The sequence below is a fragment of the Tripterygium wilfordii genome, chromosome 21 (genome assembly GCF_013401445.1).
Source record: "Tripterygium wilfordii isolate XIE 37 chromosome 21, ASM1340144v1, whole genome shotgun sequence".
NCBI classification, from domain to species: domain Eukaryota; kingdom Viridiplantae; phylum Streptophyta; class Magnoliopsida; order Celastrales; family Celastraceae; genus Tripterygium; species Tripterygium wilfordii.
Genome location: NC_052252.1, coordinates 7,829,189 through 7,852,823, shown reverse-complemented (window position 1 = coordinate 7,852,823; position 23,635 = coordinate 7,829,189). Strand labels below are relative to the sequence as shown.

Here is a 23,635-nt window from a genome sequence, read left to right as displayed (position 1 = left end):
CATTTTAGAGTAAGTTTATTTACAACCACCCATTTATTTTCTACAACTTCTTTATTATTACGACATCACTTTTCAACGATTATAAAGTGAGCATCTACACATCCCTACCTTTTGGATTCAGGGTTTATTATGTCACCCAAAATGGTCCACCGAAAGAAGAACAAAAGAAAAAAAAAAAAAAGTGAAAAGGAATTGAGGTTCATGGTCCAAGTGATTCTTCATGAAGAGAGCTCTGTTGCGGATGTGGAATTATAGAATCCGTTATTGAGAATTTGAGACTCGTAACGGGTAAACAATCTTAACCTAACTTGGGATTCCCAATCCCATAAAAGGCACGATTTCAAGTTTTGTTTTGTATGTATTTGCAGGGTTATGGTGTGGTCGCAATTGCATGCCCCAAGGTTTTTGTTCATCCTTCATGTCACTTGCATAAGAATTAAGCAAGAAAGAAAGCATTTTCGTCTGTTTTTTCTATGTTCGATTGCATCAAATTTTAATGGAATCGATGTCCATAATTGTCCTCTCTTTGGAGTCTAAACTGCATTGCCTAATCTGGAAATGTGATGGGTAGAAAACTCATCTTGGTACTCTGGGTTATTCCGGCCGTCTTCTGGCTTCTGCATCACCCAATGCAAATGATTTTACATTCATAAGGGCAGAGTTCTTCAATTGGTGTCCGGTTGAGTTGTTCAATCTCATATTCGATTATACATAAGTCAACAATTAACAGGGTTTGTGTTCCCTTAATCCCTTTGTTAGAAGGATTTCTTGATAAGGGCTTTATAATTTGTACATTTCCAGGTTCTTTTGCGCTATCGAACCAGAAATGAGATTATCTTGGGCCAAGAACCCCGATGAAAGGGTATAATGCTGATGTTCCAGGTAACCATCCTTTTCACTGCATCATTTTTCGTATTGTTCTGCTTGTCGAATATGAACATTTTATCTGATATTCAAAGCAGACCATTTTTTGGACTAAGTAATAAAATGTAGAATTTCTATTTAATCATGTTGATGGACCTCCATACAAAATATCAGTTTCTGAGTATTTCCCCATCTTCAATTTGAATTCTTGTCTGTAATGTGGGTTCTAATATTTATACAATTTTCAAAAAATTAGGTAAGTGTATTTCCAATAATGTTATCTACATTCATTGGCTTTAACTTATTAAAATCTATTTAACATTGCAGTTATGAAGAGGTGTGGCCCTCTGGGGGGCTTCAGGGAAACAGCCACAGTGGATAATGAAATGAACTGGCTAGTGGAGCTTGGAAGGTTAGTAAAGAAGGTTGCTCATCTGGAATTGAATCTGTGATGTTGTTGCATGTAAAAAAACTTTCCCTGCCTGTTTTTCCATGATATCATCAATTCTCTATACCTTTGGCATACCGACATAAAGAACAAATGAATGAAACACACGCAAATGTTGATCATAACTAAAACATGCACAAGTATTTCTATTAAGAAAAGTAAGGTACAATAGATTGTCTCTGCTGGAACACTGTTACCCTCATTCTCCTTCTTTATTAGGCCTCTGTCGACATTTAAACTTGAACTATTTCGATTTCGGTAGTAGCAGCAGCAATTTCGGTTTCTCCTAGTACTTCAAAATCATATGGCAGGCCATGCTTCTCCCCAACAGCCATTAACATCCTATATGCTTCAAGCATTGTTTGATTTTGATCTAGAATGCAACTATATGCAACTTTCGAAACCCGAGAAATTTCAGCATCAAATCCCTGACCAATTAGAAATCTGTCCACGGAATCATAGATATCAGAAGAGCTACTTGGCTGCTGAGTATTACATTCACATTCACTTGTATGTTTCCCTTTTGTTTCACATTCACTTGTATGTTTCCCTTTTGTTTTACTTGGTTCTTTGCCTGTAATCAGCTCAAGAAGCACCGTTCCGAAGCCATGAACATCCTTCTTGATGAATCCCAATTCCGATATCAGTTTGGAACTCACATTTGAATCGGATTTTCTTGGTTGCACGAGCACTGCACTTTCAAAATTCGATATTTTGGGCTCAAAGCTATGATCAAGTAAAATACACTTGGAGCTTAATCTGAGATGGAATACATTGACATTGCTGCTGTGGTGGAGCCAAGCCAAGCCCCTTGCTAATCCAACTGCAATTTTAACCCTTAAAGGCCACTCCAGAATCTTTGCATCATATTCCGCCGAATGTAGCCAATCGTGAAGATTTCCATTTGACATATACTTGTAAACCAGAAGTCTTTCCTCTGATTCTACAGCGAATCCCAAGAGTGAAACCAAGTTATTATGTCTCATTTTTCCAAGTACTTGCATTTCAGATAGAAATGACTCCACGCAGTGATGCGAGTTGCGGAATTTCTTCACAGCAAGAGGCCAACCATATGGGAGGCTTGCTTTGTAGACTGTCCCCAGCTTTCCGACCCCAATAACGTTGTGTTGACTGAAATGGTCAGTTGCCTCGCTGAGATTCTTAAAACTCCATCTGGTAACAAATCGCTCCAACAATGAACTCTACACATGACAAGGTAAGTCCTCGTTAGTGCTAAAAAGTTTACATCAACGCATGGTCTAAGTTATATATGTTTAGTGAAGACATAGTACCTCTTTGGTCTCTTCCACTTCCACAAGAAGCTCTGAAGTTGTTGATTTGATTAGTTGGTTAGCTTCTTTTCGAGTTTGTGCTAGTACTTCAAAATCATATGGCAGGCCATGCTTCTCCCCAACAGCCATTAACATCCTATATGCTTCAAGCATTGTTTGATTTTGATCTAGAATGCAACTATATGCAACTTTCGAAACCTGAGAAATTTCAGCATCAAATCCCTGACCAATTAGAAATCTATCCACTGAATCATAGATATCAGAAGAGCTACTTGGCTGCTGAGTATTGCATTCACATTCACTTGTATGTTTCCCTTTTGTTTTACTTGGTTCTTTGCCTGTAATCAGCTCAAGAAGCACCGTTCCGAAGCCATGAACATCCTTCTTGATGAATCCCAATTCCGATATCAGTTTGGAACTCACAGTTGAATCGGATTTTCGTGGTTGCACAAGCACTGCACTTTCAAAATTCGATATTTTGGGCTCAAAGCTTTGATCAAGTAAAATACACTTGGAGCTTAATCTGAGATGGACTACATTGACATTGCTGCTGTGGTGGAGCCAAGCCAAGCCCCTTGCTAATCCAACTGCAATTTTAATCCTTAAAGGCCACTCCAGAATCTTTGCATCATATTCCGCCGAATGTAGCCAATCGTGAAGATTTCCATTTGACATATACTTGTAAACCAGAAGTCTTTCCTCTGATTCTACAGCAAATCCCAAGAGTGGAACCAAGTTGTTATGTCTCAATTTTCCGAGTACATGCATTTCAGATAGAAATGATTCCTCGCAGTGGTGAGAGTGACGGAATTTCTTCACGACAAGAGGCCAACCATTTGGGAGGCTTGCTTTGTAGACTGTCCCCAGCTTTCCAACCCCAATAATATTGTGTTGGCTGAAATGGTTAGTTGCCTCGCTGAGATTCCTGAAACTCATCCTGGTAACAAACGGCTCCAACAATAAACTCTACATATGACAAGGTAAGTCTTAGCTTGTTAGTGCTAAAAAGGTTTATATCAATGCATGGTCTAAGCTATATATGTTTAGTGAAGACAGAGTACCTCTTTGGTCTCTTCCAGAAGAAGCTCAGCAGTTGGTGATTTGATCAGTTGGTTGGCTTCTTTTCTCTTGTTTTTCTTCTTCACCGTCTTGTTTTCCTTCTTCACAGGCAACCAAGCTATAAAATAGAAGATATAAACAGATATCACTGAAACAGCTGTAAACACATAACCAATCACAAATCCACTTTTGAAGGAATAATCGAACTTCAATGACCCATGCCGTTGGTTTGGGCAGGGACTTAAAGGCCCCCCACAGAGTCCCCTGTTATTTTCATAGGAGTCAGCTGGAAAACGAGAGTCATGGATTGGCCCTGACAACAGATTATTAGCTACACTGAAGATTGCAAGATTTCCCAGCTGTGCAATTTGAGAGGGGATAGGACCTGTTAACTGGTTGTGGTCCAGTTTAAGGAACAAGAGAGAATAAATGTTGGCAATGCTGGATGGAATTTCTCCGGAGAAGGAGTTTGAGGACAGATCAAGCTGTTCCAGGAAGGGTAGTATTTTTCCAATATCAGATGGAATTGGTCCAATAAGATTATTACGTGAAAGGTTTAAAAATTGTAAGCCCGTGCACTTGTCAATGCCTAGTGGAAATTGGCCTTGAAGCCCCATGGAAGAAAGTTGGATTCCACGGACCTTGTCCTCATCTGGATCATCTGTATTCCGGCAATCCACCCCTACAAAGCTACAGATGAAACCTTGTTTTTCATTGCTTTTAAAAGACCACGAAGAACTTAAGTAACCATAAGGGTCGTATCCTATGGATTCTTTGAAGGATTTTAAACAATCTATATCAGTTTCACTACCTGCAATAGTGCTCACGGTGAGGGAATCCAGAAGAAGCCAACAGACAACAAAGTGGAGGGATTGAACAGCAACAACTCTTGCATCATAAAGAGCCATTCTGCGAGAAGAACTCAATAACTTGGACATGAGAACATCCATGGAATTTATGAACTTTTGAAAAGGCCAGAAGAAAATATCTTTCTGGAAATGTTCGTAGAAATGCACATTTTTTCCTGGCTAATGAAGTTCAAGACTACTAAGAAGAAACCGATTTGAAGTGCATCTCATGAAGTAAACAAGGAAATGAGTGGATTAGAAACAGTCAAGGAAACAAGGAAGAAATTGAGACGTGGAAGATGAGTTGGTTTTATTTAATGGGTATTCAAGGACTTTGAAAAATGCACCAGTACAAGTATTCAGTAGGGCCAAAATAAGGAAGAAAGTAAACCGTGCAAGATGAGTTGGTTTTGTTTAACGGGTCATCAGAGACCTTGAAAAATGCAGCAGTACAAGTATTCAATAGGGCCAAAAGACCTGAAGACGTAACATGCATGTGGAGTCTTCATTTTTTGGGGTTTATGGAGTCCTTTTTTCAATCAAGACAACCCAAAAAAGGGTCTTGAACTTAGAGAGTTAGAGGTAGGGCCTTAACAAAATTGACAAAAAAAAAGAAAAAGAAAGAAAGAGACAATGTCTCTGTCTACATGCTCCTCATTCCCTCTCATCCAGGTAATATGTCTCTCTATCTCTTTCTCGTACGTATTTTATGTGCGTAGAGAATTTTAAGCTCTTTTGCATTCATTTTATGGTTGATTTAGGGAGATTGAGGTCTTTCTGCAAATTGTTTGTTTCTGAAATTTAGGTCACAATCTGTGAATGTTGCTTTCAGCAGCACCCTTAACATTAATGGTCTTCTTCTTCTTACAGGATTCCCCATTGTTGTTTTTACTGAGCACCTGATTTTGATCACCACTTTCAATCAAGACAACCTTAGAAGTTTCTCTTGCTTCCAATTTCACTCTTGTATTCAAAATTTCAAATCAAGTATCAATGGCACAGGTAGCTAATATTTTGCTGCAAGTTTGTCTAGCTGATGCTGCTACTCTGAAATTTCTTGGTATGACCGTGTATCAGTTTTCTTACCTACATTTGTTGATCCATGTTAGGTTTTAGGTCTTAAAAAAAGTTATTTGAAGACAGCGTTGCAGAAACTGCATTTGAAATACCTTGAAAGCCAACGCCTTAAATTGAAGTCACTCTGTTGCAGGGTAACTCAAGTACCATGCACTTGAGCTAAACCATGCTAGGCTTGCTTACTTGCTGATGAAATAAAGGGATCCTTACACATTTGCTTTGAAGTTTCTGGCCAAAGTACACAGAGAAAATGATAACTCATCTGGTAATATTCATTTAATCCTCTTTCCTGTGTTGGGCATATGCTTTAGCTTTGACTGTTCATATGCTTGATATTCTATTAAGTGTTCTAAATGACTTAAGTTTATATGAATGCCTTGTTTGTTTGTAGATAGTGTTATGTATGGAATGAATACCAGTGGAAATTGCACTGTTTCAAGTGAATTCAATTCAAAATTTAAAATTGAGAATACCTTGCCAAAAAACTTATTGAATCAATCAACCATTTACTTGAATGCTTGAAAGTATCGATGGAGATTCGTAGAAAAAAGGATCTAGATTCTTACATCTACATGATGTGGTATGTTTAACCAATTTAAACTAGCAAAAGCATCGAAGCAAAGTCCAAAAGGAAAACTAGAGTCTTACTTTTCCTTGAGCGTATAAAACTTCTCAGTCAAAGAGAACTAGTTTCAACATTATATTGCCTGAAAGCTATAAACTCAAACTCTGTAGGAATAGCAATGGGACTGGCTTTCTTTCATTGTAGACCTGCAAGGCCCGAATGGGACATAGAAAGCCACAGGCTTAGGCAGTAGGCTATCGCAACACCTTATAAATGACTAGAATTTTCAATATTCCACAATTGGCTCGGTCCTTACATTCAATTAGGACGCCCAATGTTTTTTCTACATTCGCTTGGTAATTATTTTCTAAATTTCTAATAATATACTCAGTAGTCCCCTACAAGCAATTTGCTGGTTGAACTAAACCAGAAGTGGTTCCACCTGCATTTACACAAGAGGCTTCAGCTGGTTGGTTCTGGTACGTAAGCTTCACATCTTCAATTTTAATACCACTGCATGGACGGTTCTTGCTACAATCCAACTTCACTGCAACCTCTGTTGCAGACGATCCATGGATGTCCTGGTATGTCACATCACTTATTCTAACCCCAGAAACCTATATCAATTCTCAGACTTCAATTATTTATACATAGGACACCAAGGTGATACATATATGAGATTGATTTGATAATAATTTACCTGTCCAGGACAGTCCTTGTTGTTAGGGCAGTAGTTTTGATCTATCAGGATTGGGTTTTGGACATTGATCATGGTACAATGTTGGAAAACAATGTTCCTGGCAAAACCATTACTGGGTCTTCCCCAAGACTTGATTCTCACCCCATTACGTGTCCCAGTAAATGTAGCTGTTTTAACTGTCACATTTTGGACCCCTGGCTCTTGAAGGCCCTTGCCCAAGCTACCAATGCTGTATCAAAGATGCATCAGTTTCTCATTTTAGTATTATATTTCAAAATCATGATTAGTTATAGTGAATGATAATAAACCTGATTCCATGACCAGGCCCACAGTCTATGTTCTCGATCCAAACGTTGGTAGTACCAGGACCAACGGAGACACAATCATCGCCGGTTGCAATCCTGGAATTTAAGATTGTGACACTCCTCGATAACTGGACATGAATGCCATCCGTGTTAGGGCTATTGCCTGAGGCAGACACCTTGACTCCTTGAAGCCAAGCGTTTTGACAGCCATCGATGACTATATGGAAAAATTGGCTGTTGAGTGATGTTAATCCCTTGACCACAATGTTGCTTGAATTCGCAAAGTACATCGACTGCATCATGTATGTAACATACCAACTTTTCAATTGTGCATTCTATTATGCATATGGAATATAATCCACAGTAAATTAATCTTCAGGTGATTGTGGACATACCGGAGCACCAACGGGGCAATTTTTCCCAGAAGCCTTGCAAGCCCACAAGGTTTTGCCTTGACCGTCGAGTGTTCCTCCCGAGACCGTGATTCCTTTGACATCCTGAAAGAAGACCCAGTAGCCAGAATTTCCAATCACATTATAATCAGAAGGAGCCACCAGGGTGCCGTCCATACGAACAACAATTGCAGAGTTCTTGCAAGGTCCCTTGAACACCACCTTGCCAAGAAAGAACCTTCCTTTAGGGACATAAATGGTGGTTGGGTCTTTGGAGCCACAGGCTTGATTCCATGCTGCAATGAAGGCCTTGGTTGAGTCGGTCTTGCCGTCCGATCTAGCTCCATAACTGACCACATTGTACTGTGCAGCGGATGCAGATGCTAGTAAGGATGTGAAGACAAGTAGAAATGGAAGTAGTGGAGAAGTATAAGATGCCATAAGTATGAGAGATATATGTTGTGGAGGAGTTGGAAAGGTTTGAGATGTTATTTATAGAATGAATTCGTTAAAATCATCCATTTTTTTTTATGACATCATATTCTGATTTGGTATAGATGGCATGGTTTTTTCTACTATCAGAAACTATATATGTAGGACTTGCCAACTGCTCATATCTAAATTGTTTGACCATCTATCTATAAGTTATTTATTTAGTTCTTTTGTTTTGTTACAACTACCTGACCAAATAACGAAAGCAGTTGTGCTTTGTACATAAATAGGTTACAAAAAATATACTTGTGGAACCATGGATAGGAGGAGTAGGGCTGTACACGAACCAAGCTTTTGTCGAGCTATTCGAGCTTGGTTTGGCTCGGTAAAAGCTCGGTTAGCCGGTCACGAGCGAGAGTCAAGCTCGAATCCCATTTAAAGCTCGTTTTTATTTCGAGTTTGAACTCTAGACAGGGGCGGCCGCCCCACCTTTTAAAAAAAAATCTTGTTGTAATAATACACATATTTTTTAAAACATAAAATTATTATAAGATTTTGCCCCTTCTTAAATATTGAGGAAAAAAATAAACATTAACCTCTTATGTAACGTGTTGGACCCAACTAACATATACCAAGTTTAATAACTAATAACAAGCCAAATTCCTAACAATAGTCTCCCACAACTCTAATAGCCCACAATTAACTCCCAACTATAGCAGCCCATTACCAAGTTTTAATAACTTAGTCTAGGCCCAACTCTTAGCAGCCCACAAACAGACTAATAACACTAGCATTGATTTTACCTATGGCAACTACAATCGTAGAGATGGCGTTTTCAGCTATGAATATTGTGAAGCAGAGATTGAGAAATCGAATGCTAGATGAATGGCTCAATGATTGTCTAGTTACATATATTGAGAAAGAAGTATTTGATCAAATTCCGAATGAGGTCATTATGCAATATTATCAAAACATGAGAACTCGGGAAAAATAATTGTATATGTTTTGTCAGATTTACGTTATTATAGTGATATAAATAACTCAAAAAAAATTTTCGGGCCCCTGACTCGAGATAATTCATATTCGGCTCGCGAGGCTTCTTAGAGGTTATTGTCTTCTATTTTGAGACAATATCGGTTATATTTCTAACTTCAAATTACCGAATTCGGTCAAATGCATATATAACTAATACTCCATATTGGCCACTTATTCAATCCCCATGTGAAGATCTATGTGTTATATGTACGTTGATTGTGTTTTTTTGTAGAAGATGATGGTTGTCATGGTGCGAATTGTGACAGCCAGGCCTGGATTTAAAACTGATTCAGGGATCATAAAGTGACCGTTGGGCTTGGGTCTTCTGATTACCCAAAAAAACTTATAGAGAGAGAGGCATAGAGCTTCAATGTCAGGTTTAAGGCATCCTTATTTTAGGCACACTATGTTTTTCCCATGTAATTGAATAAATTAACAAATTAGTTGGTGTTGAAAAACAAGGGTGTAATGGGACACATGCAAGCGTATATTTTGTGATTAAATGGTATAGTAGTTGGGGGGAGTTAGAGCAATAGTCTTGATCATATAAAAATAATGTATATATATGTGAGTGTACCGAATGTATCTTAAAGGTCAAGATAAAAGGCATATATCCAAAGGTCATGGTGAGTACGTATTGTCAAGCTCAAAGTCAATTGGTTCTCGAAATTTATATACTAACTAACTTCAACGGTATTAACTAATCTCATGTGCTGTCTTTTGCTTTTATCCTTGATTAGAGGCTAGACTACCTAGCTAGCTTTTTTATTTTTTTTTTAAAAAAGCATACTTCTTATTATAGAAATTAACCATAATTTAACAATGAGTAAAAATTGTCAGATTCAGTAATAATAACTTACCAGTTACCACTATCCCAAATGATAACATAAACGCACACAATTTCATATGGATCATGTAGGGCTCACGATTTCGTATGGATCATGTGCGTCAATCTCAGTATTTTGGATAATTGAGACAAGAAACACTAGAATCGTTGGCATTTTTTATAACTTACATTCCATATTGAATATGAAATTGTTTTCTAGTTTGTTAGGAATAACTTAGGATAGTATAATATATGGTCTTTTTTCTTTTCTAATTCAATATTAAAAGAAAACCAGAAATATAGCCCAGAATGCGGCCCATATCACCACAGGGCTCAAGCATTAAGGTCCTAATAGTACTAGTACTCGCATAAATGAGTACAGTCTTCAATTCGGTACTCAAATGGCGGTTCTTCTTCTATAGCTTCCTAATATTCTTGATATATATTATTAATCAATCTCCCCTACAAGCAGTCTGAACAAGACCAGAAACAGTTCCACCAGCTGCATTAACACAAGAGGCTTGAGCTGGTTGGTTCTTGTAAGTAAGCTTCACTTCCTCCATTGTAATACCACTGCATGGGTTCTTCTTGCTACAATCCAGCTTCACAGCAATCTCAGTTGCTGATGATCCATGGATGTCTTGGTACGTAACATCGCTTATTTTAACTCCGGACGCCTGTCCGGGACAACCTTTGTCATCGGGGCAGTAATTTTGATCAATGACAATTGGGTTTTGGACATTGGTCATGGTACAATGTTGGAATAAAATCTTGCTGGCAAAACCATTGCTGGGTCTTCCCCAAGTCTTGATTCTCACTCCATTCTCCGTTCCACTGAATTGAGCTTCTGTTACTGTCACATTATGTACCCCTGCCTCTTCAAGCTCCTTCCCCAAACTTCCAATGCTGCATCAACATTAATGTTCATCAATATTTATATATGACTTAGATCATCCCAAATGTTGAGTTGTACGCGCAAGATTTCATGTGCACTATGTGGGACATGTGGAGCCCACAAATCCACTTGAATCCTATGCGTCCAACTTAGCAACTGGGATAACAAGGATTCGACTACTAGGATCTCTTCATTACTGGATTTAGATGGTCTTAATCTTATGAATTAGTTACCTGATGCCATGGCCGGGTCCGCAAGCGACGTTTTCGATCCAAAGGTTAGTTGTGCCAGGGCCAATGGAGACGCAATCATCGCCGGTTGCAATCCTGGCGTTCGAGATTGTGATGCCGACGGATCCCTGAACATGAATGCCGTCGGTGTTGGGGCTATTCCCTGAGGCAGACACCTTCACTGCTTGTAATTTCACATTTTGGCAGCTATTAATGACAATGTGAAACTTTTTGCTGTTTAAGGATGTCAATCTCTCAATCACTATGTTGTTTGAATTTGTGAACTCCAGTGACTGCAACATGTTTAATTGTCCAATCATTTAGTAAAATAGATATAGATATAATATATAGTCTGTATCTTAATTAATTTTAGCATACTTACCGTAGCGCCTTGGTGGCAGCTCATGCCGGAAGCCTTGCAGGCCCACAAGGAGGTGCCTTGGCCGTCGAGTGTGCCGCCGGAGATGGTGACACCACTAGCATCCCTGAAGATAACCCAGTTTTCAGAATTTAAGTCAGAAGGTGCCACGAGTGTACCATCAATCTGAACAACAATGGCAGAATTCTTGCAAGGACCCTTCAACTCCACATATCCAAGGAAGAACCTTCCTTTGGGGACATAGATGGTGGCTGGGGTTGTGGAGCCACAGGCCTGAGCCCATGCAGCCATCAAGGCCTTGGTTGAGTCAGTGTTGCCATCTGGTCTTGCTCCAAAAGTGACCACATTGTATTGTGCTGCAAATGCTCCCAACTGTGAAACAGAGAATAGTGTGAAGAAAAGCACAAATGAGACAAGTGAACAAGTATATAATGCTGCCATAATTTGTATTTGTATTTATGAAAGTGTATGAAAGACAAGGCAGAAGAGAGACTATGAGGCTATGAGAGATTGTGGGGGTACTGGTGGAAGGGTCTTTAGGAGGTATTTATAGATACAAATTCAGTACTGTTGATCTAAATTTCAAATAGAGAAAGGACTTTTTTGCTTAATTTTTCTTTTTAAACAGAACTTTATTGACTTAATTAACAGAATGCATTCGGTCAAATAAAGAGAGTGAATGGAGGATTGAACCTCCTCCAAAAAGACTGATAATAACTCATAATTTACGCTAAAATAGGTTAAAACATCAGCTAATTTATTGTCATTTTCTTGGTGTGTATTGTATTTGACTAGACAAATAACTCGATCGCTGGGAATGAATATCGTCTAGTATAAAATCATATGGAGATAGGGGTAACCAGATAAGATTAGTCTACACTAACACTCCAATCATACATCATAATTTTTCAATGTATAAAATGCAGTCACATGCACGTAAATTATGCTGAATTAAATTAAATGAATAATTAATATTGAAGGAGGTCAACAAAACAATCTCCCTTGATTTTGGATGGTATAAAAAGTGACCTGAAGAATGATTCACGCTAAGAAAATGAACAGATTCATGTATATATATGTACTAGTTGCATGCCCGCGCTTCGCGCGGCATATATTTTGATTGGAAAATAAATATTTATGAAATTTTTTCGATACTTTGTTAACATGAAGAGCAATAGAGCTTTAATTGTAGAAAATAAAGATGATTGTGAGATGGAGATAAAATATGTACAATACCTGTTTTTTAATTTGTTAAGAAATTTTTTTTCTAATAAGGTGTAAGAAATTTGATGCATAAGGAATAAGTATGCTAAGAGTTTATCAATTTTTATTTGCGTCGCTAGTATCTACAAAGTGTTATAGGTCACCAAAGACATGTTTATGAGACAATATTGTATGGTTAGTACAACAATCTTTACAAAGTGACATTTAATATCGAGAAGTACAATGTAGCATAAGTAGTATTTTTAAAATTATATTTTTGGAATAAAATTCTTAATTTTTTTAGAATAAGATTTTTGAATTTATATTTTTGAAATGTTATGTATGACTGGTAGATTTATGCCTATAATCACTTTGACCTTCAACAACTCATTGAATTCTACCGTGCTTTACTGTCACCACTTACATGTTCCAATACCAAATGGGTTGAATTTACTTACACATTAGAACAATATAGCATGAGAAAAGCCTCTCATGTTGTGTATGCTGCAATCCAAACAGACTACTAAACCTAGCGAAACTCTAAACATGCACAATACATCAACTAAATATTACAGAAACACACAAAATACATCAAAAACACACAAAATGATAAAAAACACACAAAAATTCCCACAAAATGATGGTAATTAATGCTAAAAACACACAAAATGTTTTCAAACTAAATTCTACAAATGAATTTCATTAATAGAGTCATATCAAAAGACTCTCATAATTAGCAATACATGGCATTTGAGAAACCAAAACAACATCAAACCACTCCTATGAAACATTAATTCCCATACAATTCAATATGATTTTTAAATTATTTGAATACTATTAATTGTATGAGTGTGGTTGTGGGTCTTAAAGTGTATGAGTGTGGTTGTGGGTATTAAAGTTTTGCAATACATTTATGTGTGTGGTTGTGGGTCTTAAATTTTTCTAATATATTTTTAAATTTTATTTTGTCTATATAGGTTTTGTAAAGGCGTCCACGTGGCACCATGAATTGAGGAGAAGCCTTGTGGATCCTTAGCTTTATATATATAAATTGATTCTACAAATGAATTTCATTAATAGAGTCATATCAAAAGACTCTCATAATTAGCAATACATGGCATTTGAGAAACCAAAACAACATCAAACCACTCCTATGAAACATTAATTCCCATACAATTCAATATGATTTTTAAATTATTTGAATACTATTAATTGTATGAGTGTGGTTGTGGGTCTTAAAGTGTATGAGTGTGGTTGTGGGTATTAAAGTTTTGCAATACATTTATGTGTGTGGTTGTGGGTCTTAAAGTTTTCTAATATATTTTTAAATTTTATTTTGTCTATATAGGTTTTGTAAAGGCGTCCACGTGGCACCATGAATTGAGGAGAAGCCTTGTGGATCCTTAGCTTTATATATATAAATTGATGTATGTATTGCTTGAAATATGGGAATTGAAAAAGATTTGTTAGAAGTTAAATAACTAATTAAGAAGCAATATGATCAAATGACCCTTACAAACTCAATATTATTCATTATTACCCTAATTAATAGCTTGTCTTAATCCAATAGAGGTTCATTATTTTATTGTTGCAATTCTTCTCCACTAACAATGTTGGAGTTTTCTTTTAAAAAAAAAAAACAATGTTGGAGTTTTGGCTTTTTTTTAATACATTCATTATCCATCCATGATATGATTAAAGCACCCAAATACAGCTTGCTTGGAACAGAAAAATCAGAAAATGAGGGATCAGAATGAAATTAATCATAAATAAGAATGAACCAACCAATTAAGAATAAGTTGGGCTTTAAAGTTTTTTCAGGAGTCTTGTCTGTGTTGTTCTCTGTTTCATGCGCACAAACTTAAACTGTACCTTTTTATAAGGACAAGCAGTCGTGGGTTTTTTATTTTATTTTTTCTAATAAATTAAGGAGGAGGACATGCAGTGATGGGATATTTATATATGTAATGTATGCCTTGTATATTTTCATTAATATAAAAACTGAATGAAAATGTAAATTAAAGAAAAATGGACTGTTGTAAGTGGAATTTATGGGAAGTTGGGGGGGCAAATTATAAATCAACACAGGAAGGGAACGTGGGTTGAGGCATGACAAGTGGAGAAGAAATCGGGTGCTTCGATTCTCTCAAAGAATGTAAATCCCAATTAAATAATTTAATCATCTTCCTTTTACCCGAATCTATGCCTTCACTTCTGGGTTTTTTTCAATAAAAAATGTGCCTTTATTTCTGGTTTGAATCATATCTTAATTGACTAACTATGCATGTATACACATCTTTATCTATAACCAAACTTACATATAACATATGATATGTAGTTGAAATCAAACAAATTAAAGGGTTGTGGAGTTTCTTCAGTGAGTGTTTACTTCCCCTAGTTTAAGCCATGATGCTTGGGCGGCTATTATTCTTCATTATATATATATATATATATATATATATATATATTCACTCTAAAGAAATTCAAGACAGAAATCATAAAATCATGTGACTCTTCATAAAATTATAGATAGCTTTCCATAACCATGCACCTAGGTTGTTATTAGTAATATTATCAAATAATATACTCTTTAATTAGAGTTGTCATTTCATTATGAATCATGTGAAACATAATCATGATGCTAAAGATATCAGGTTGGAAAATGCATGTTCTGTACTTAAATTGCGTGACTAAGGGAATTCTTTAAGGGCAAGGCAACACCAACACTAGTAGTATGTATATAACCGCAGAACAATAGTTGAATTGATTATATTTTCAAGCTTAATTCGGGTGAGTATGTTTCGACGTACCATTAAGATCGAGAGTTCGAATTAGCTAGAAGTATTTTTCAGGGGATTTTTTTGAGCTTATGGGCCCAGTTTTCCTATCGTCAGTGTGATGCGGGCTATTCTGATAGCTTGAAATTTACACGCACTGATCAGCTGTTGAAAAGACATGCATGTTGAATTGAGTGGTTCCCGGATTACCAAAACTAAATAATAGTATATATGTCGTGAAACATACATACATATATCTAACCAATTAAGTTGATGCATTTTGAAGATGATACTTTTGACTTTAATTATCCAATTGGGTCAATGCATATATATGATTCTTAATAGTTAATAGTGTCACGCTACAATCACATCTTCTTCTTTTTCTTCTTTTTTGATTAATCCCAAACCACTTATACATCAATCCCTAGGTGAAGATTTGTATATCTTATCGTATATATGTTGACAACATTGACATGTAGATTAAACAAAATGTGAAAATGCAAGTATGAATTTTGGTCACTTGCCCTTCACAAAATTAATGCCAATAATCACGACTATGACTCTCAGTCTCTCAGTAAGTTATGCCTTTGATTTATAAACCACTGTGTGAAATTATTATTAAAAAAAAATAGAAAAAACTACTCAAATATTAATCTACTGTATATGTACATGTCCATGGTTATCTAACAATTAATGGGCCTTGACAAATAATACTCTTTTTTTACATACAAAAAAATAAGTGTGATTTCATTAGAATTATGTTTTACCAATTAAAAATCATATAAAGATGATTATAGTGGATATAAAATAGAATTAATATGTTATGCAATTTAAACACACTTGTTACAAAACTAATAATTGTAAATTAGTTTATTTTACTTTACAAATGTCATATATACCATTTTATAATATTTAATATCATAATAATTTTATAATCATAAAAAAATATTTTATAATATTATTATATTTAATTGTATAAATTAAAATTATAGATTTACATAATATCGTGCAAATCACGGACCTAAACCTGGTACAATACTTAAAAGCTCAAATGTTTTTAGCTTATAGATCACGCCATGTTGCCGTAACTAATAAAAAAATTTATTGAAAAAAAAAACAAAAATATGTAATTTGTATGACACTTGTATTTGAACTCTATAAACGTACATATCTATGATAATAATAATTTGACTATAATTCTATTACTATGATACATATATATTGAAAAAATTAACTTTTTTTAACATATTCTTTGTCAAAAATTTTAATTTGTTTCTTTTCTGTTGGCACTTTCCAAGTAATATGGGGGCTCCCGGCTATTCTTGATTAAAAACTCAGTATATGACAGTTTTGCAAAAAATTAATGATAATAATAAGTATACATAATTACATATAATCAAATGTGGACGTGTGTGTACATATATAATAGATAGGAAAAATGATATATACATATATGGAACTTCGCTGCAAGATTAATGGGCTAGCAATAAGGTCCATCGATGCAAGGCTAGTCTCGGATGGTAATTGGCCCAATGAATCTCATTTCCCTTTGGATCCATAAAGCCCACAGCGGAATTTATACACACACATGTACACACAAACATATATGTCTCTCTCTCGATCTCTGTCTACTTTCTTTACTCTCTCTCATGTAAAACCAAATCCGTTATATAATTATACGTTAAAAAACCATTATATATATATATATATAGGTTGTGTGTTTGTATGATTCATATTTCCACAAATCTTAATGAATTCCTAATGTTTAATTTATGCCAAAAACATGGATAAATTGCATATGGGAACATCTGACCTACACTAATAAAACATATAGTAATCGAGTCTAGGGAAATTCGACTTAAGTGAGTCAAAACCAACTTAGGTGCGGGATCTTTGTAATTGACTTGACACTTATTTGTATGGGTTCTATTACATGGTTAAACATATTAATGGTTGAATCCGAAACCTTGGTATTTCTCTCCATTGTTTGACAAATCCGAAGTTCTCAAAATCATCTTTTAATTGTTTTTATTTAATTTCTGAATCGAATCACTCAACAACTAATTGTGTAGAACTTTAATTGCTTTTTGTCGTTGTTTAATTGGTCTTTAAATTACAATCTCTAGGGAACAAACATGTATTTGCAGTACTCCAATACTAAAATTGATACATGCGCTTGTAAGATCAATTTGTGTAGATTTAACTTATTTTATAGGTTGAATTTGTGACTAACAGTCTAACATAAACATACACGGAGGGTATGAGTTTGGAGATAGAAATGAGGTTGGAGAAACAATTTTAGAATTTATCGTATCATATCATTTGTGTCTAGTAAACACTTGGTTTAAGAAAAGAGAGTCGCATTTAATTACATTTAAGAGTGGACATAATTCATGTCACATATATTTCATTCTCACGCGAAAGATAGACAGGAGACTTTTTAAAGACTGTAAAGTAATCTTGGGGGAGAGTCTAACTTTACAACATAGAATGGTAGTGGTTAACATTTGCTTTTAAAAAATGGCCTAGAAGAAGTAAAGTAGCACGGGAATATAAAATTGGGTGATGTAATCTAAAAGGGAATAAATATATAGTAACTTTTAGAGAAAAATTACTTAATAATACAAATTGAGGTTTAATTAATTGGAGAAACAAACTCCATGTAGAGAGAGATGTCAAACAAGTAGCAAAAGAGGTACTTGGTAAATTGAAGGGTCCTATACCTAAAGACAAAGAAATATGGTGGTGGAATGAGGATGTTAAAAAAGTAATTAGGACTAAGAGAGAATGTTATAAGAAGTTACATAATGGTACGTATGGACGATAATAATGAAACATACAAAGTTTCCAAACAAGAAGCTAAGAAGATTATAGGAGAGGCATGTCACAAAGCATATACTGAGTTATATAACAAATTAGATACAAGAGATTGAGAGAAAGATATTTAAGAGAGTTGCCAACAATTATATTGGATCTGAAGATTGAACGCACTAAACAACCATGTACACGTCTTACTTAATTGCTTAAGTGAAGTTATACTGGCTCAAGCACAAAGACAACTGAATAAAGTAAACTACCCATGAGACGAAATTCTTCTTAGACATCTCATCAAACGACTCTTCTTAGCAAGTTTCAGGAGCACATGCATTTGTTGCTTCCCTTGTAATGACTTTGGAGGGGTCTTGTCAATTTTGGAATAGCGGATGCTTCAACCATGACATTGTGATTAGAGTTTGTCAATGCCAAATTTTCCATAACCCCTCCAACCAACTGCTTCCTCAACACTTTTGTACTCATCATCCAAGGGCTTGACTAATCATGGCAGGAGATCGCTGTTGACAATATTAACTCTGAGGTTCTGACCCACAGACAAATTTCAGAATTAATGTACATATACTTTGTTCCTTTACGTACCTCCTAAGACGAGCTAGCTAGGAAGATCGACCTAGCTAGCTAGCAACCATTAATCTCTTCCATGGCTCCACTTTCACCAACCCGCCTCTCTATACAGGTTGACTGTGTTGGAAAATGATGGTAACCTATAGTTTGACCATTATTAATTGAAAGCTCAATAATAATTATTGAATGAAATTTATGGGCAATTGATCCTTATTATAAGGACAATAAATTGGAGCAATTAGTGTGACCAAATCAATTTTTGATTGAATGTAAAAAGACTCCAAAGTGACCATGATGAGCATGGTGAACATAGTGCAATAAGTCTGTGTATGGAAATCTCACATTGGAAAAATACCATGCGGATGTGTAGTTTATAAGCTCAAGTGTTGTAGTAAGACTTCGGGTCAAAGGGCACCCAAGCTTAGGAGTAAGAGGCTCCACATTATCGGCTTCGATTAAACACACACACGCACGAGCTCGCTGAGGCGAGGCGAGGCGAGCATGCAGGCCAGTCCTTGCGCGGACTTAGGCTTAGTTGAACCAACAATCTCTTACATTTTTGCAAAGTTAGGCCCGAAATTGCAGTTAGGTATGGTTGCACCTTACCTAGTCAACAAAGCAATTGCAATAACCCAAGATTGGGCTAGTGGTTGCAATATTTTTGGCCCGAAAATCAGTGATTGTTCACTGATTTTTCTGGGTTTTGGTTGCTAGGCTCTCCTATATAAGGAGAGCTTTGCAGCAGCTTTTAAAAAGAACCACAACTCAGCCGAGCCGGTTGGGCGGGGCGGGGCGAGGTGAGGGTGCGGGCCGGGCCTTGCACGGACTTGGGCTTAGTTGACCCAACAATCTCTTATATTTGTGCACATTGTCACAAGCCCATTGTAGTACCCGATTTTCGTCCGGCCCCAAAAAAAAAAAAAAAAAAATAATAATAATAATAATAATAAAAAAAATTAAAAAATTAAAAAATTAAATTAATTAAATTAAAAAATACGATAATAATAACAATAATTCAAAAGCCCGTTCTGGAGCCCGTAATCTCACAAAAAATTCAAAGCCTGTTTCTTGGACCCATAAGCATGCAAAAAATCCTAAAGCCTATTTCTTGGACCATAAGCCCCTAAAAATTCCAACCCAAGCCCAATATAACTAAACCCTAGAAAATATCTAAAAAATAGGACATTTAAATAAATAATAAACAAAAGAAAATCCTTAAGAGAGAAAGGTGGTTCCTTTATTAGGGTTTCACAAAAATAAGGAAAAGACAAAAATGTAAGTCTTGAAGGTTTTAGAGAAGGAGAGGTAAATAGGGTTTTTGGGGGCATTTTGGGATTTTTTGAAATAAAGATAAGTTAAAAGGGAGAGGGTAGCCGAAGTGAAGGGAGAGAAAAAACAAAAAAAATTGTGAGAGGGGAGAAAAGGGGCAGCCGCACAAGGTGAACAGAAAAGGGTTTAAGAGAGGAAAAAACAGCAGAGGGCACACATAGAGAAAAACCGTGATAGATAAAAGGAAAAAGGGAATGAAAAAACGAAAATAGAGGTTTGGGGGGTTTTGAGAGAAGGAGCCGACGACACCAAAAGAAGGAAAAGGAAAAGAAAAAGAAGGAGAGGAAGTCTATAAGAAAAAGAGAAGAGCTCATTTGGGGCTTGAACCGGGTTTGATCCCACTTGGGCCGAAGGGCAACTTAGGGGACTTGGGCTAAAAGACATACATGGAGGAATTGGATCGGATTTGAGCATTGGCCTTCATGGGTTATATTTGTATTGTATTTGTGTTTATTTTTATTATTTAGTTTTGTACATAATTGTAAGGTGTAAGCTTTGTAATAGTGTAGTAAAAATAGTGAAAAGTGCATACATGATATTTTAGGGTGCTAGAAGCATATAGACATTAGGAGATGATTTTTGTGAATAATGATTGCATTAGAATGCATGCTTAGGACTTTGATTTCTCACACTATGCCATGATGCTTAGATGTATGTTAGGATTGTTTGAATGCCATGAAAATAAATGCAACGCGTTAGTCATTAGAATTAATCTAAGCCGTCTCACTTTAATAAACACACCAAGATTAATTTACGGAACCATTATGTTTTCTTTGAATACCAAGGAGCCTTCAAGATATTGGGGTTCCATTGGCATTCATCCAAAACATTTGGATTTCGTGGACCCAGAAAGCAAATATGTTTTTAGGGATTAGGAGAATTTATTTAAGGACTCAAAGGGGGGTTTAAAGATATTTGGCCCGTCCGATGGGCCTTAAATGGATTCTTTCTTTTCTCATAAAGAATATAATTGTGAGTAAGGCTTGAATTGAACATTTTTTCATCGATTGTGGGCCTTTTTGGTGCTTCAACCAAATTCCCAAAAAATCTCTTCTCCAAAACCATCAAAACCTATTCCCATGTTTCTATCCAAATAGCCTTTTTTCCAAATCATCCAAAACATCAAAACCCACTCCGATATGGACTTTTCTCATCCAAGACCAAGTAAAACATTTTTGGCCAAGCCGGGAATGGCCGTAGTGATCTCGTGCACCCTTTTTCCTTCTTTTTATCAAAACCCATAAAAATAAGATTTTTAAATCAAATCTTGGTCTAACATTAATGGAACATTTCCACCCATTTGATAATACATGATTTTCCGGGCATATGGAAAACTCATTAAAACATTTGGGACATACAATCATTCCTCAAATCAAAGTAGAGCCAAATAGGAAAACATTTTTGAAGGTAACCGTTTTCGGGAGTTGTGGGGTGCCTAACACCTTCCCCATGCTCAATAGACCCCCTTACCCACTTTTTTTCGTAGACCAAAATGGATGTCCAATTGCATCCTAAAAATCAATTGGTGGCGACTTCATTGTTTTTAAGCCGGTTGCTTCAGCTGGCGACTTCACTGGGGATCATGGTTGTTGTACCAAAGGGGTCGGGCCTTGTTGTCTTGGTGTTTTCCTATTTGGTTGATTTGTTTATTTTGTTGTATAATAGTCTTTCAACATTTTGAGGAATCTAATGTGTTTGTTCATGATTGTAGATAAAATAACAAGTTTTTGGTTTCATAAAATTTGAGTGTTTGAGTGTTTGTTAAGGATACGGTGGTTCCCCCGCACACACATCACTATTCACATGCACACAAATGGCCCATAAAAACCGGGTCCTACTAGTGACTAGTGAGGGTTGATCTTTGCTTTTGATGGATTTTGTCCTCACGTAAGCAAAGAAAAACATCCTCCTGGATTGACTTCCCTTCAAGATATTGGGGGATGGGTTCCACTTCCAGATATGGGGTGTGAACTAACCTGATCCAGTGGCCTCTCGCGTAGCCGCGTTATAGTTAGATATGCCACCTATATACACATTAGATAACTCTTAGATCTGGTTTGAGACCTTCAGAAATTTGTAGGAACCTGATTTTTTTAGGAACAATGGGGGACTCTCCTATCTTTGATTCTATTTATTTCTTGTATTTTTATTCTTCATTTCATCAAACCACACATGTACATCTTTTATACACTTGCCATGCCTAGGTTATGATCTTACACACTTGTTAATCATCCATACATGTTCATATATACTCGTTAAATTATCCATACATGTCCATATATACTTGCACATCTGTCAAATCATCCATACATGTTCATATATACTTGTACGCTTGCCAATTATCTCTACATATCCATACATACTTGTACATTTGTTAATCATCCATATATGTTCATATACACTTGTATACTTGTTAATTACTCATACATGTCCATATATACTTTCATTACCCATACATGTTCATACGCATCTTATACTCATTCTTTTCAAACCCCCATACATTCACTAGGCACATTTTTTGCAATTGGACAAGAGGATGTTTGCAGAAGCAGTGATAGGAACCAGTGACATAAGACGAGACAGCCCGTGGGAAACTAGAGATGCGTTGGAGAAATTACAGGCAGAACTCGGAGATAGTTTAAAAGATGATTTACCATTGGGAATTGTTCGGAAGACGCAGTTTCAAGAACAGGCACCACCAGGTCTAGCGCAGTTTTGGGAGGCACAAAGTAATGAAGCACGCAAGAATTTTGGGAAAATTTATGGACATATTGGGCATTTATTAACCGTCAGAACACCTGTAACTCTTCTTCAGGCTGCTACGCATTATTGGGACCCTGCATATCGCTGCTTTACTTTCAATACAACAGATTTGTCTCCATTATTAGAAGAATATGGTCAGTTGTTGGGATATGATCCACATGTGAACAAGGTTTATAATCCGGGGGAGGTAACTGATGGAAGGAAGATTGTTCACCGACTTTTACAGATAGAGCATACCCGGACTCCTGGAAAGGATAAAGGTAATATTTGGGTGTTTCCAATTGACAGACTTATGGGTTTCGCTCAGGGGAGGTTTGCAACTCCAGAAGGGCAGATGGCTTTTGCTCTTGCGGTGTATGGAGCAGTGTTATTTCCTTGTGCAGGAGGATATGTAGAAAAGAATGTGATCAAATTGGTTCACCTTGTCAAGTACGGCGCCAATCCAATACCTGCAATCTTATGTGAGACAATCCGATCCCTTAATCATTGTCGTATTCAAGGAGAAGGCAGTTTCCGGGGGTGTTCGCAATTATTAGGACTCTGGTTGGTGAGTCACTTGAAGTACCCAAAAGGAATTGGAGCTCCGATCATTATATTTGAAGATCACACCCGGATGCTTAGAGATCCTATTCAGAATTTCAAGATGGCGAGGATGCAATCTAATGTACCAGCTGTTGACGTGTGGAGACAATTCCTAGAAGAGTTAGAGCCGAAGGAGACATTTGATCGAGCAACATGGTACAAGCCCAAAGGTTTGCTTTACAGATGTGGTAATTACAACTGGGTGCCATTGGTGGGACCCTGGGGAGGTACCGGT

General features: G+C 36.4%; 3 protein-coding genes and 1 long non-coding RNA gene across 4 annotated transcripts; 1 reads left to right on the top strand and 3 right to left on the bottom strand.

The window, feature by feature from the left end:
* Nucleotides 1-1,425: 1,425 nt before the first annotated feature.
* Nucleotides 1,426-4,928, bottom strand: LOC119988487 (probably inactive leucine-rich repeat receptor-like protein kinase At5g48380). The gene is made up of 3 exons (XM_038833544.1): nucleotides 3,666-4,928; nucleotides 2,605-3,570; nucleotides 1,426-2,514 (listed from the first exon to the last, which is right to left on the bottom strand). The coding sequence occupies exons 1-3, from the start codon at nucleotides 4,611-4,613 to the stop codon at nucleotides 1,546-1,548; spliced, it is 2,883 nt and encodes a 960-aa protein (XP_038689472.1). The 5' UTR covers nucleotides 4,614-4,928; the 3' UTR covers nucleotides 1,426-1,545.
* A 566-nt stretch (nucleotides 4,929-5,494) lies between these two features.
* Nucleotides 5,495-7,307, top strand: LOC119988486. The gene is made up of 3 exons (XR_005465619.1): nucleotides 5,495-5,853; nucleotides 6,548-6,737; nucleotides 7,178-7,307. It is a non-coding gene; the product is annotated as an uncharacterized LOC119988486 (long non-coding RNA).
* LOC119988485 (polygalacturonase-like) lies at nucleotides 5,869-8,168 on the bottom strand. The gene is made up of 4 exons (XM_038833543.1): nucleotides 7,554-8,168; nucleotides 7,162-7,451; nucleotides 6,854-7,082; nucleotides 5,869-6,770 (listed from the first exon to the last, which is right to left on the bottom strand). The coding sequence occupies exons 1-4, from the start codon at nucleotides 7,989-7,991 to the stop codon at nucleotides 6,552-6,554; spliced, it is 1,176 nt and encodes a 391-aa protein (XP_038689471.1). The 5' UTR covers nucleotides 7,992-8,168; the 3' UTR covers nucleotides 5,869-6,551.
* Nucleotides 8,169-10,105: 1,937 nt separating this feature from the next.
* LOC119990014 (polygalacturonase-like) lies at nucleotides 10,106-11,836 on the bottom strand. Its single transcript, XM_038835821.1, has 3 exons — nucleotides 11,351-11,836; nucleotides 10,972-11,261; nucleotides 10,106-10,749 (listed from the first exon to the last, which is right to left on the bottom strand). The coding sequence occupies exons 1-3, from the start codon at nucleotides 11,786-11,788 to the stop codon at nucleotides 10,296-10,298; spliced, it is 1,182 nt and encodes a 393-aa protein (XP_038691749.1). The 5' UTR covers nucleotides 11,789-11,836; the 3' UTR covers nucleotides 10,106-10,295.
* Nucleotides 11,837-23,635: the final 11,799 nt, after the last annotated feature.

What these genes read in the sequence shown, in the direction of transcription:
- LOC119988485 (XM_038833543.1), bottom strand. Translation starts at nt 7,991, where the DNA reads ATGGCATCTTATACTTCTCCACTACTTCCATTTCTACTTGTCTTCACA. An exon ending in GGGCCTGGTCATGGAATCAG is followed by an intron (nt 7,083 to 7,161) that starts GTTTATTATCAT and finishes TCTTTGATACAG; the next exon opens with CATTGGTAGCTTGGGCAAGG. An exon ending in ACAAGGACTGTCCTGGACAG is followed by an intron (nt 6,771 to 6,853) that starts GTAAATTATTAT and finishes GAATTGATATAG; the next exon opens with GTTTCTGGGGTTAGAATAAG.
- LOC119990014 (XM_038835821.1), bottom strand. Translation starts at nt 11,788, where the DNA reads ATGGCAGCATTATATACTTGTTCACTTGTCTCATTTGTGCTTTTCTTC. An exon ending in GCTGCCACCAAGGCGCTACG is followed by an intron (nt 11,262 to 11,350) that starts GTAAGTATGCTA and finishes AACATGTTGCAG; the next exon opens with TCACTGGAGTTCACAAATTC. An exon ending in GGACCCGGCCATGGCATCAG is followed by an intron (nt 10,750 to 10,971) that starts GTAACTAATTCA and finishes ATGTTGATGCAG; the next exon opens with CATTGGAAGTTTGGGGAAGG.
- LOC119988487 (XM_038833544.1), bottom strand. Translation starts at nt 4,613, where the DNA reads ATGGATGTTCTCATGTCCAAGTTATTGAGTTCTTCTCGCAGAATGGCT. An exon ending in TTCTGGAAGAGACCAAAGAG is followed by an intron (nt 3,571 to 3,665) that starts GTACTCTGTCTT and finishes TGTCATATGTAG; the next exon opens with AGTTTATTGTTGGAGCCGTT. An exon ending in AAGTGGAAGAGACCAAAGAG is followed by an intron (nt 2,515 to 2,604) that starts GTACTATGTCTT and finishes TGTCATGTGTAG; the next exon opens with AGTTCATTGTTGGAGCGATT.